Source organism: Squalius cephalus, assembly GCF_949319135.1.
Source record: "Squalius cephalus genome assembly, chromosome: 3".
In the NCBI taxonomy this organism is placed as follows: Eukaryota; Metazoa; Chordata; class Actinopteri; order Cypriniformes; family Leuciscidae; genus Squalius; species Squalius cephalus.
The window spans coordinates 880,660-895,182 of NC_137124.1; the positions used below are offsets into that span (position 1 = coordinate 880,660).

The 14,523-nt window shown below is 41.8% G+C and overlaps 2 protein-coding genes across 3 annotated transcripts in view; both read right to left on the reverse strand.

The window, feature by feature from the left end:
• The window catches only part of LOC307156283 (mitogen-activated protein kinase kinase kinase 11), a 47,629-nt gene extending 42,193 nt beyond the window's left edge, over positions 1 to 5,436 (reverse strand). Inside the window, 2 exon segments of the mRNA XM_079867577.1 lie at positions 3,732 to 4,838; positions 4,909 to 5,436. Coding sequence (XP_079723703.1) covers positions 3,732 to 4,488 — 757 coding nt within the window. The 5' untranslated portion in view covers positions 4,489 to 4,838; positions 4,909 to 5,436.
• Positions 1 to 14,523, reverse strand: part of drap1 (DR1-associated protein 1 (negative cofactor 2 alpha)) — a 141,461-nt gene that overhangs the window by 120,215 nt on the left and 6,723 nt on the right. Inside the window, exons 5-7 of one of the 2 annotated variants that reach the window (XM_079865896.1) lie at positions 13,549 to 13,639; positions 13,014 to 13,105; positions 11,210 to 11,383 (exon numbers count right to left, since the gene is read on the reverse strand). In XM_079865896.1, the coding sequence (XP_079722022.1) occupies positions 11,218 to 11,383; positions 13,014 to 13,105; positions 13,549 to 13,639 (349 nt within the window). In that variant the 3' untranslated portion in view covers positions 11,210 to 11,217. Of the gene's footprint in view, positions 1 to 10,633; positions 11,384 to 13,013; positions 13,106 to 13,548; positions 13,640 to 14,523 lie in introns of those variants that run through there. The other variant, XM_079865895.1, reaches the window with a different exon arrangement.

Sequence of the window (14,523 nt, forward strand, 5' to 3'; positions counted from 1 at the left end):
ACTGAACACAGAATCTCTTCACATTAAACTACTGAACACAGAATCTCTTCACATTAAACTAATGAACACAGAATCACTTCACAATAAACCACTGAACACAGAAACTCTTCACATTAAACTACTGAACACAGAATCTCTTCACATTAAACTACTGAACGCAGAATCTCTTCACATTAAACTCCTGAACACAGAAACTCTTCACATTAAACCACTGAACACAGAAACTCTTCACATTAAACTACTGAACACAGAATCTCTTCACATTAAACTACTGAACACAGAATCTCTTCACATTAAACTACTGAACACAGAATCTCTTCACATTAAACTACTGAACACAGAAACTCTTCACATTAAACTCCTGAACGCAGAAACTCTTCACATTAAACTACTGAACACAGAAACTCTTCACATTAAACTACTGAACACAGAAACTCTTCACATTAAACTACTGAACACAGAAACTCTTCACATTAAACTACTGAACACAGAATCTCTTCACATTAAACTACTGAACACAGAATCTCTTCACATTAAACTACTGAACACAGAAACTCTTCACATTAAACTACTGAACACTGAATCTCTTCACATTAAACTACTGAACACAGAATAAATACTTCACATGAATCTAGAGGTGAAATAGTGAATCTCTTCTCATTAACCCCCTGATTAACCTAAGAACCTCTTTATTTCAGCAGAATTCTTAAATAATGAAACTCTTGACACTAAACTACTGATTGAACGCTGAGGAAACTCCAGGCATGGCAGTGACCTGAACCCTCAGCACAGGAACAGAGGGAGGCTGTCTTTAGAAAATGAGTAGGAAGCAAAAAATGAAGTTAGCTGAGGGAAAAAAAGAGAAACAGACGAAAGAAGAAAGAAAAACACAGGATGCTGCGATCTGGAACGACGGAGCTCGAGAGACAAGTCAGGGCAGGTCTGGGACAAAGAGATCGGAAAGAATTAAAAAACAACAGGCAGAGAGAGAGAGAGAGACAGGGAGAGGGACAGATAAGATCGAGAACCACAGCGAGGGAATTGTGCGGCGAGCCGGCATTAAAAAGTTTGTTTTACGCAACTGAGGTGGTTTCCAGCCCAATGGACACGCTCTCGCCTGACTCTGCAGGGAAGTGGAGGATCATGGGATATACGTGGGAGGACAATAACGAAACAGACGTGTAAGAGAGAGGGAAAAAAGAAAAAGTCTGAGCAAAGTCTTGGCAAACTGCTGATTAACACACGCCAGTGTAACAGTGTTGACTGTTTTATAAAAGCATAAGCCACTTATTTTACCATGGTAAATGTTTGACTCTTCAGGTTAGCTTAACATGCCATCTAATATCTAAATAGATCATTCTGATCATCAGAAAAGTTAAGTTTAAGAATAATACATTTACTAATGTAAATCAGATTTTACTTTTACATTTTCAAAGCTGTTTTAAGGGACTGTGTCACAGTATCTGTCGATACATGAGGAATAAACATGGTACAATATAATCAGCAAAACAAACACAAAGTCCAGCTCAGTACTACATGTCTGCGTCCTAATATGATCCTTGACCCGTGTGAGGTCTTCTTATCGAGTTGGCAACGTGTGTGTGTGTGTGTGTGTGTGTGTGTGTCATTTGATATCCAGACCAACAACATTCCCTTCACAAGTGTGTGATACATGCCATGGGAATATCCTCTTCCCCCCGAAACGGGCAATTCTCTCAGAGACCTGGAGCTCAACCAAACAACCCAAATAAATACTATCTGGGCCCAGACGGAATCATCGGAATTCTTGGATTTAAATAGAGTTGAAATGACTACAGTGTTGCTCCTCGATGAATGCACAATCAAGTTAGACACAATAGCAAACCAAACGCACATGCATTGAGTAGAAGATGTAGAAGTCTGTGAATGATGGGAGTTATGATTCCGCGGAAACCTGAGGAGCTTTTCCCGAGTTCTGCGGGCAGAGATTCCATGTGGGCCTGATAATAATCCCACAACACAACAACACCCGCCGCTGAATCCAGGAATGGACCCTATTTGAGATTCACTCTAACAGAAATGTAAAGGGAAATGAGATGGGAGTTTTAATGCTTTCTTTTGCAAAAGTGTTGCGTTCCTCCGAGAAACTCAAGACCTTTGAGGTGGGACCGGGGACGACTATATCCCAGCGCGTTTGCAAGTAAATGCAAATGTTCCCCGAGAAACTTTTTTGAACTAATATGAGATTATATTTCAATGCTTTTGCATTCCCTCGCAAATATTCTGTGATGGAAATAATAGGATATGGAAGGGGAAACTGCATTTCAATGCCTTTGTGACACACAATTGTTTTGCATGTAAATGCAAAGTTTCTAAGTAGGGATGGGCGATATGGACTTAAAACTTTATCACAATATTTTGGTATTCGTTGCGATAACGATATCACTGACGATATAAATATAGTACCATTCTCCACTGTTTTTGGCTGCAAGTGACGCATGCATTCTGGAGAAACACAAACACTGATCTAAAGTGAAGCATCGTCAAATAGCCTCCTATAATATACCAATTACACACAACAATAAATAAAAAAACAGTACAAATCCAAATACCAGCCCTTGCAGAAATGGACTAGTTGCATATGTACGCTTCTTCTGTAAAAGTGCAGACAATGTTTAGATAGTGCAACTGTACTGAAAAACAATCACACAATAATAATTCAAATCAATTACCAGTGTGCAATGTAAACACAGATTTCTGTATTCATAACTCTCATCGCGAGGAGAATCTTCAACTGGTATATCAAACGCTAATATATCCCTGTTTCTCAGAGGAACGCACTACTGTTGATGAGCGAATGCAGAAGCACTGAAACATGATTTCCCATGTCCCGTTAGGGGCTCCTCATACACGGCGTTATGAAGGAAACTGATGCGCTCGGACCACACAGGACTCGACTCCGCGGCAGGCAAACATCCTTCACACGCCAGACGTCATGTGTGATATTGTTCCACTAGTGTGATCAGGACACTATAGTTCATTAGTGTGGGTGAGGAGAGCAGGATACAGTAAACTGAGACTGATTGGGACACTTTGAGCTGATCATGTTTTGCTGAAGTGTGTTTTCTTTAATTGCTAATGCTCTTTTTACACACAGACTGAACACAATGAAGCATTGCTTGGTGATTGGTTGAGCTAAACTGGTATTATCTAATTGTGTAGTTAAATTTAACAGCTGACAGATATTCAACATAATTCATGTGTGAGACAGTCTAACAAAAGGACGGACAAAACCAGTCCAATATCACCTGAGTTCTGCTCATATTTCATTACCGTTCTCTAAACTATAGCGAATAAACTGTGATGATGTGAGAGATGCTGAAGATGTCTGAATAAATGTTGGTTTGACTGTATAAATAAATGATTTCTATGGTAACAAACTAAACTAAATTGATGTGATTTAAATGACTTTACAAGTTCAAATAATACAGGTTTTGATGAAAATAAAAAGTTTTGTAAAATGGAGGAGAAACTGCTTCCGATCAGCTCATTTAAATGTGAATCGCTTCGATATAGTCATGAATTCTTTCAAATCAACTGCTGGAAAACACTTAGTTTATAACACACACACACACACACACACACACACACACTACCCTTTTCTAAACTAATAATAAACTGGGATGTGCAGGGTTTTACACGTCGGAGTATGCTTCTACAGAAGAGGCCTTGCTGTGAGGACGAGCACTTACTGTTGTTGGACTTGAGGTCGCGGTGTATGACGGGCACGATGGCGCCGCTGTGCAGGTAGAGCATGCCTTGGGCGATCTGTACGGCCCAGTTCACCAGGACCTGCGGCGGGATCCGGGATGCGGCCAGGGCCCGGCTCAGGGGCCCCCCCGAGGCGTACTCCATGATCAGGCACAGGTTGGGCTCCTGCAGGCACACGCCCTTGAGCGCGATGATGTTCGGGTGCCTCAGCATGGAGAAGAGCCGGGCCTCGTTCTGCACGTTCTGGGCCGTGACGCTGATGTCCTCGTCCGGGTCCTGCCGGGCCGCTTTCACTGCGACCAGCTCCCCTTTCCACGTTCCCCGATAGACCTTCCCGAAGCCTCCGACTCCAATGACCTCTTCAAGACTCAGCTCGGAGAAGTCCACCGGCTCCGGCTCGAGTTCGGGGACCACGGCCGGGCCCAAGCCTTGGACGACGCCAGAGCCCGGGAGCTTTCCGTATCCGCTCGGTTTGAACGAGACGTAGTTGGACGGAAAGATTCCCACTTTGTTGTTGACCTTTCCCGCCCACCATCCCTCATCCCCGGAGATCTCCGAATCCAGAGACAAGACCTCCACGAGGTCTCCTTTCCTCAAGGTGAGTTCGTCGTTCCCTGAGGCCTCGTAGTCGAACAATGCGGTCCAAACCGGATTGGTGAAGCTCCCCTTCTGAGTCTGATCCAGGCTCTTCCAGGTGGACAACGGGCTCCGGGAGAAAATGTTCTTCAGCGGCTCCATTGAGTTTTATAAATCTGAATCGGATGAAGTGAGATCTCCTCTCGCCCTCAGATCTCTGTACGTCCGGGTGATCCGTGGATTAGTCTCCATTAGACATCAATCCCAATGTAGGAGCAAAAAATGGACCCGGGATGAAGAAACCGGGTCCGGATCAGAGACAAAGAGTCACTTTAGGAGTGGAACAGTCTCCATTAGACATCAATCCCAATGTAGGAGCAAAAAATGGACCCGGGATGAAGAAAACTGACGTTCAGGATCCAGATCAGTCACTTTAGGAGTTTAATTAGACATGGATCCAGGTCCAGATCAGTGACAGAAAGTCACTTTTGGAGGGTTCTGACCTGCATACTCTAAAAAAAACACCATGTATAAATATCATGTAGTTCTGTGGAGAATGAAAACACGGATTTACTGACTTACCCGGATCTTAAAGTCCTTCTGAATCTCCCAAACAAGAGGACAAACTCGCGAGAGATGCATTAGAGTTCGAGTCTGTGTTTAGCGGTCCATTGAGGGTCAGTATTTTTAGCTCGGTGGTTTTGCCCGAGCAGGAAACGCTCAGAAGAAGAAGAAGAATAGCAGGAAAAGCGAATTCAACTCGCGGCCAAACGCGCAGAAACGCGTTCTTAAACGCTCTCTCACGCGCGCGTCGTCGGTTCCCCCGTCCGGACCGTCATTATGGGTCTGTTTCTGAAGTTCTGCTGGAGTTCCTTTAAGTTTAACTTCGCTCGGGTTCGGTATCAGGAAGAGACGCTGGGCTGATCGCGACGCGCTGGTTAATGGCGTCGCGTCGCGTCGCGTCACTTCAGCGGCTCCACGTCGAGCGTCTTCTTCAGGCGTGGTGTTTCAGAAACGCACGCGAACTCGGTGTGTTGATGAGCCCGTTTACCGTGAACTCTTCCCGTGTGGCCGGTGAGGGTGTGGGACAGGAACACTGTCAGATGACTGACTCTCCTCCTCCCTCTCCTGGCCACTGTGTGTGTGTGTGAGAGAGAGAGGAGAGGGGGGGGATTGAGTGTGTGTGTGTGAGAGAGAGAGAGAGAGAGAGAGAGAGAGGGATTGAGTGTGTGTGTGTGTGTGTGTGTGTGTGTGAGAGAGAGAGAGAGGGATTGAGAGTGTGTGTGTGTGTGTGAGAGAGAGAGAGAGGGATTGAGAGTGTGTGTGTGTGTGTGTGTGTGTGAGAGAGAGAGAGTGATAGAGAGAGAGGGGGATTGAGAGTGTGTGTGTGTGAGAGAGAGAGAGTGTATGTGTGTGTGTTTTATTGTTTAAACCCTAATGAAAAGCTATTAAATAGTTAAATAAGTTTTTATTTGCTGGAAAAGGCTTTTTTTATTTTACTTTGTACAGGACAGATGATCCCATACAGTGTGACAACATGCCCCACCTAAGCAGATCTTTTATTTTATTTATTTATTTGACTTTTTTGGGCTGAAGTTACGAACATCATCATCAGGATCATCAGGATCAGGATCAGTCCAGATGTGCTGAATGGCACTCGACACGATGGGTACAGTAAACGAGGAGTGTGTGTGTGTGTGTGTGTGTGTGTGTGAACACAGTTACAGGTGAAAGGTCGTCTGATGTATTTGAACACACTGATCATACTCAGAGCAGAAGTTGAGCATTATATAAAGTCACGGCTGTGAATCACGGCTGAAAACACAGGGAGTTAAACTTCTCACAGTGACGAAGCTCTTCTGTCCTCGGTGAAGAGAGTTACTGTGCTGAACAGCCTTTAGTGTTTCTGTACGCGTTAAAGACTCTCCACACAGACATGTTTATCATGTCGCCTGATTTATTCACACACACACACACACACACACACACACACACACACACACTGAGGCCTGAGTCATCATTTTTGCAGGAAGGATGCAGTTGTTTATATAGTGTGTTGGTCACAACTGAGCTTTTGGCTGCTAAGACACACACACACACACACACACACACACACACACAAACACACAAATCATTTTTGTATAATTTAGTTTTTATTTTTATTTTATAATTTCATGTTTTCTTCACGTCTCCTGGTGTAATCTCTGTCGGTGTGGAGACATTCTGCTCTCAGAACTCCACAATAATCAATAATCATATAATCATCTCTCAGATGAACAGAGTGTGGCGTATTCGAGAGCGAGAGCAACTCTGGACACACACACACACACCAGTGTGAAGACTCATGGGGTCAAAGGTCAAGATGGAGTTCAATGACACTGTGTGATGCCCAGAATATATTCATACTTAATATTGAGGTCAGGGTTATTATAACGTTACAACAAAACCATATAAGATATAAAAATATATATTTTACATACTATAATATATATAACACACACACACACACACAAACTAAAACCATATAAAAATAATTCTACATACACACACATACACACACACACACACACACACACACACACACACACACACACACACACACACACACACACACTAAAACCATATAAAAATAATTCTACATACACACACATTCACTCACACACACACACACACACACACACACTAAAACCATATAAAAATAATTCTACACACACACACACTAAAACCATATAAAAATAATTCTACATACACACACACACACACACACATTCACTCACACACACACACACACACACACACACACAATATAAAAATAATTATACATACACATTCACACTCACACACACACACCATATAAAAATAATTCTACATACACACACATTCACTCACACACACACACACACACACACTAAAACCATATACAAATATTTCTACATACACATTCACTCACACACACAAACCATATAAAAATAATTCTACATACACATTCACACTCACACACACACACACACCATATAAAAATTATACATACACATTCACACTCACACACACACACACAATATAAAAATAATTCTACATACACACACATTCACTCACACACACACACACACAAACTAAAACCATATAAAAATATTTCTACATACACATTCACTCACACACACACAAACCATATAAAAATAATTCTACATACACATTCACACTCACACACACACACACACACACACACACACCATATAAAAATATTTCTACATACACATTCACTCACACACACACACACACACACACCATATAAAAATAATTCTACATACACACACACACACACACCATATAAAAATAATTCTACATACACATTCACACTCACACACTCTCACACACACACACACACACACACACACACACACACACACACACACACACACACAGAGTTAGGAAGCCGTGAATATATGAATGTAAATCCATATACTGCAGTTCAAAGGTTTGGGCTCTGTGAGTGTGAGTTCTGAAAAGAGGATTCATTTATTAATCACAAATACAGTAAAAACAGTAAAATATTATTATAAATAATATTGTGAATATACACTCACCTAAAGGATTATTAGGAACACCACACTAATACTGTGTTTGACCCCCTTTCGCCTTCAGAACTGCCTTAATTCTACGTGGCATTGATTCAACAAGGTGCTGAAAGCATTCTTTAGAAATGTTGGCCCATATTGATAGGATAGCATCTTGCAGTTGATGGAGATTTGTGGGATGCACATCCAGGGCACGAAGCTCCCGTTCCACCACATCCCAAAGATGCTCTATTGGGTTGAGATCTGGTGACTGTGGGGGCCATTTTAGTACAGTGAACTCATTGTCATGTTCAAGAAACCAATTTGAAATGATTCGAGCTTTGTGACATGGTGCATTATCCTGCTGGAAGTAGCCATCAGAGGATGGGTACATGGTGGTCATAAAGGGATGGACATGGTCAGAAACAATGCTCAGGTAGGCCGTGGCATTTAAACGATGCCCAATTGGCACTAAGGGGCCTAAAGTGTGCCAAGAAAACATCCCCCACACCATTACACCACCACCACCAGCCTGCACAGTGGTAACAAGGCATGATGGATCCATGTTCTCATTCTGTTTACGCCAAATTCTGACTCTACCATCTGAATGTCTCAACAGAAATCGAGACTCATCAGACCAGGCAACATTTTTCCAGTCTTCAACTGTCCAATTTTGGTGAGCTCGTGCAAATTGTAGCCTCTTTTTCCTATTTGTAGTGGAGATGAGTGGTACCCGGTGGGGTCTTCTGCTGTTGTAGCCCATCCGCCTCAAGGTTGTGCGTGTTGTGGCTTCACAAATGCTTTGCTGCATACCTCGGTTGTAACGAGTGGTTATTTGAGTCAAAGTTGCTCTTCTATCAGCTTGAATCAGTCGGCCCATTCTCCTCTGACCTCTAGCATCAACAAGGCATTTTCGCCCACAGGACTGCCGCATACTGGATGTTTTTCCCTTTTCACACCATTCTTTGTAAACCCTAGAAATGGTTGTGCGTGAAAATCCCAGTAACTGAGCAGATTGTGAAATACTCAGTCCGGCCTGTCTGGCACCAACAACCATGCCACGCTCAAAATTGGTTAAATCACCTTTCTTTCCCATTCTGACATTCAGTTTGGAGTTCAGGAGATTGTCTTGACCAGGACCACACCCATAAATGCATTGAAGCAACTGCCATGTGATTGGTTGATTAGATAATTGCAGTAATGAGAAATTGAACAGGTGTTCCTAATAATCCTTTAGGTGAGTATACAGTAAAGTGTAATTTGTTCCTGTGATCAAAGCTGAATGTTCAGCATCATTACTCCAGTCTTCAGTGTCACATGATCCTTCAGAAATCATTCTAATATGAGGATCTGATGCTCAATAAACATTTATGATTATTATCAGTTCATATTTTTGTGGAAACTGATGCATTTTATTTCTCAGGATTCTTTGATGAATAGAAAGTTCAGCATTTCTTCAAAAGATCCATATAAAACTGAAAATAAATGTTAAAATTATATTATATATTCATTTAAAAGCACATTTTCCTCCAAAATAATATTTCCATAAAAACCGTTTTTTTTTCTTTTTTTTTTTGTGAGTGTTTTACATCACTATTGTATTACAATAATGAGAATGAAAAAGCGGGAGCTTCAATTAGAGATAAATGACCAAACACGTCCCTCAACACAATTACTGTGTTCTGGATGCAGCTATGAGCAGTTATGAGCGGCTATGAGCAGTTATGAGCAGCTATGAGCAGTTATGAGCAGCTATGAGCAGTTATGGGCAGCTATGAGCAGCTATGGGCAGCTATGAGCAGCTATGGGCAGCTATGAGCAGTTATGAGCAGCTATGAGCAGTTATGAGCAGCTATGAGCAGCTATGAGCAGTTATGAGCAGCTATGAGCAGTTATGAGCAGCTATGAGCGGCTATGAGCGGTTATGAGCGGCTATGAGCAGTTATGAGCAGTTATGAGCAGCTATGAGCAGCTATGAGCAGCTATGAGCGGTTATGAGCGGTTATGAGCGGCTATGAGCAGTTATGAGCAGTTATGAGCAGCTATGAGCAGTTATGAGCAGCTATGAGCAGTTATGGGCAGCTATGAGCAGCTATGAGCAGTTATGAGCAGCTATGAGCAGCTATGGGCAGCTATGAGCAGTTATGAGCAGCTATGAGCAGTTATGAGCAGCTATGAGCAGCTATGGGCAGCTATGAGCGGTTATGAGCGGCTATGAGCAGTTATGAGCAGCTATGAGCAGTTATGAGCAGTTATGGGCAGCTATGAGCAGCTATGAGCGGCTATGAGCAGCTATGAGCAGCTATGAGCAGTTATGAGCAGCTATGAGCAGCTATGGGCAGCTATGAGCAGTTATGAGCAGCTATGAGCAGTTATGAGCAGCTATGAGCAGCTATGAGCAGCTATGAGCAGCTATGGGCAGCTATGAGCGGTTATGAGCGGCTATGAGCAGTTATGAGCAGTTATGAGCAGCTATGAGCAGTTATGAGCAGTTATGGGCAGCTATGAGCGGCTATGAGCGGCTATGAGCAGTTATGAGCAGCTATGAGCAGTTATGAGCAGTTATGAGCGGCTATGAGCGGTTATGAGCGGCTATGAGCGGCTATGAGCGGCTATGAGCAGTTATGAGCAGCTATGAGCAGTTATGAGCAGCTATGAGCGGCTATGAGCAGTTATGAGCAGCTATGAGCGGTGCTGATCCTGGATCAGAGATGACGAGCGTCGCTCACGAGTAAAGCACATCCAAAGAGCAATTACTGAAACCTCAAAGTTTATTTCACTCATACAAAATCAAGAGAAGTTAAAAGCTGAACGACTCTCACAGCAAACATTAAAAGAGTCTAAAACATGTAAAACAAGGGGAAATCATTTATACACATGTGCATCGTCCCGGTGTGTGTGTGTGTGTGTGTGTGTGTGAGAGAGAGAGAGTGTTGTGTCTCAGTGACGGTTCGACAGTGTCATCAGTGGAGGAAAGAAGCTTTAATAGTAAAACTAGCTTAAAAAGGACAAAACCAGAAACAGAAGAACTGACAAAGCAAACAGAGCAGAGCCATTAGCTCTGCATTCCCGTCCAAAACAAGTCGAGGATGGAGATAAACGCCTCCTGATCGTCCCGGAGTGATGATGATGATGATGAAGAGGAGGAGGAAGAGGGAGAGTGCACAAACACACACTGGGGTAAGTCTACGCCGAAACCTCCGGGCTCACCGACAGGAGGAAAGAAAAACCGCGACAATAAAACAAGCATAACTGTTCCTGGACAATAAAACAAGAGTTTAAAAGAAATTAAAACAGCTAATCCAGAAGCGGTGTGTGTGTGTGTGTGCGTGTGTGTCTACGAGTCGTAGTCCTCGTCGTCGTCGTCCTCGATGTGGTTCCTCTGCGGTTCCGGAGCCGGCGCCGGCGGGAACACACTCATCAGAGACGGGTGCGGGGAGAACACGGACAGCGCCCCCTGCTGGGAGCCGGCGGGGACACACTGCACCGGCGGGACCTCCACACTGCACACACAGACACACACACACACACACTTGTTATACACACTCTGAACAGGCATGTTTTCAAATACATGCATACATTGTGAAAATGTAAAGTTAAAAAGTATGAACGTGCTTAAATAATATACTATATAACTTCATGCATGCATATTTGTCATTGATACATTGATTGTGACAAATTTTAATTATTCAGTTAAAAAGTATGACCATGGTTAAATAAAATAATTAGTGCTGGGCAACACTTAATCATCCAAAATAAAAGTGTGTGTTTACATAATATATGTGTGTTTACTGTGTATAATTATTTTGTATATATAAAACACACACACAAATAACGCATGAATATATTTAAGAAAAATGTTTTATTTAAATATATATCAAATATGTATAAATATGTATACAGTACATGCACATATTTCTTAAATATATATTTATGCATCTATATATATATATATATAACATGTATTTTATGTAAATGTTTATTTTGGATGTGATTAAATCGTGGCCCAGCACTAAAAATAATATAATATACTATAAAACTGAATGCATGCATATTTGTCATTCTTACATAAATAAAACATTTCTGCATTTATTTGTTTTATTTAAATAATCATATTTTCAAAATGCTTCGGTGTAAATGATTGTGAAATTGCATAAACTGTCAAAATTAAATTTATTCATATTATTTAAAAAGTTTGAACATGCTTGAAGCCAGAGATTCTCTGCTGCTCTTCGGTCGATTCTGACCGAAAAATTCTGCGTTTTAAAAAAAAAAAAAAATTTTTCTTCATCGGAATGGTACGAAACTTGTGTGAACACACACACAAAATAATAATAATAATAAATCATGGACATGGTTCAAACAGGTTAAATGGTCCTGAAAATAATTTTCAAAATGCGTCGGCGTAAATGATTGTGAAAACACTTAAAGGCACAGTGTGTACGTTTGGCCACTAGAGGCGCAGCTTGATGACGGGAGCGAGGGATCATGGGAGTGGCGTCCGCTACACAATCCAGAAATCATGTTCACGAGTACGGTTGGGTATCGCTTGAACAGAAGAGTGAGTGTGTGTGTGTGTGTGTGTGTGTGTGTGTGTGTGTGTGTGTGTGTGTGTGTGTGTGTGTGTGTGTGTGTGTGTGTGTGTGTGTGTGTGTGTGTGTGTGTGTGTGTGTGTGTGTGTGTGTGAGTGAGTGAGTGAGTGAGTGAGTGAGTGAGTGAGTGAGTGAGTGAGTGAGTGAGAGAGAGAGAGAGTGAGAGAGAGAGAGAGAGAGAGAGAGAGAGAGAGAGAGAGAGAGAGAGAGAGAGAGTGTGTGTGAGTGTGTGTGTGTGTGTGTGTGTGTGTGTTATGGCCCAGTGCTGGTGGTTTGGGACTTGCAGAAATCTCACTTATTGTGCCTTTGAATTTGTTCAGTTAAAAAGTATGAAAATATAGAAAAATATATAATGTAATAAATAAATAAAATATGGCGTACCGGTAGTAGTTTAATAATAATTATTTGCATGCATTTTAATTTTTTTTTAATTTTCAAAGTGCATCTATTCAGATTGTTAGGAATCCAGCATAAATTGTGCAAACGGTTTAAAGTGTGCAGTATTAAAGTATGAATATGGATATGGATATGGATATAACACCTGTGGTAGAAGGAGCCGGGCTGTGTGTTTGTGCTGGTCTGAGACGTGTCCTCGTCCTCGTCTCCTTCTGTCTCACTGTCCTCGGAATCATCCTGAACACACACACACACACACACACACGCGTAATATAACATTAGCACAGGGAATAACACACACCAGGTCAGACCGCACTGGGACATCAGTCGCATCACATCTGATTAATACTTGCAGAAATAGATGTGAAATAAATAAAACAGAACATTGTAAACACTTTGTTAGTTCCTGTCACGCCACAACAAATCCTCAAAAATGAATGCTATTCAGAACCGGAAAGGAATGAAGAATAAGTGTAGAGCAAAACTTAGTGGCATTTCTTTTTATAAAGAAGATTAATTAAAGAACAAGCCTAAATGAAATACGCTTTACAAATAAGCTTTCCCAGATGTTGATAATGGCATTACATCATCACACATTTCAGATGATAACAGCGTGACACACTCCTAGATGCTGTATGTGAGAGTGCTGTGATGAAGCAGTGCATTGTGGGACAGCGTACCTCTTGCTCTGATTCTGTGCCTGAGAGTTTCTTGTCTTTGCCCTTGGCTCCCGCTCCGCCGTTCTTCCGGCCCGAGCCGATCTTCCGGCCTCTGCGGGACAGAGCAGTTGTTTACACCAGTTAGTGCACTGTGAACTAACACACACACATTATCACCAGTTAGTGCACTGTGAACTAACACACACACGAACACTAGCACACATTATCACCAGTTAGTGCACTGTGAACTAACACACACACATTATCATCAGTTAGTGCACTGTGAACTAACACACACACATTATCATCAGTTAGTGCACTGTGAACTAACACACACACATTATCATCAGTTAGTGCACTGTGAACTAACACACACACGAACACTAGCACACATTATCACCAGTTAGTGCACTGTGAACTAACACACACACATTATCATCAGTTAGTGCACTGTGAACTAACACACACACGAACACTAGCACACATTATCACCAGTTAGTGCACTGTGAACTAACACACACACATTATCATCAGTTAGTGCACTGTGAACTAACACACACACGAACACTAGCACACATTATCACCAGTTAGTGCACTGTGAACTAACACACACACATTATCACCAGTTAGTGCACTGAGAACTAACACACACACGAACACTAGCACACATTAGTGAATGCTGTAAGACTGCAGTGCTCATTATCAGCTCATGTTAGTTAATGCAGTGAGTAGTGTTCACTAATGAGCCGTACTGTACAGCGTTACCGTAGTGTTCTTCACAGCTAGTCATGTTTTACCATGCTGAAACTTTTCACTGAACACATCGTCTTCACAACTTATGCTGATTATAATATGAAATATGGTGATTGAAATAAAATAAAATAAATTAAAATAATTGTTAATAAACTACGTCATGAAATCGGACCCGGTTCATTCATTATTGACAAATATGCGTCACATTAAATTTATACGTTTTTAATTAATTAATTATTATTT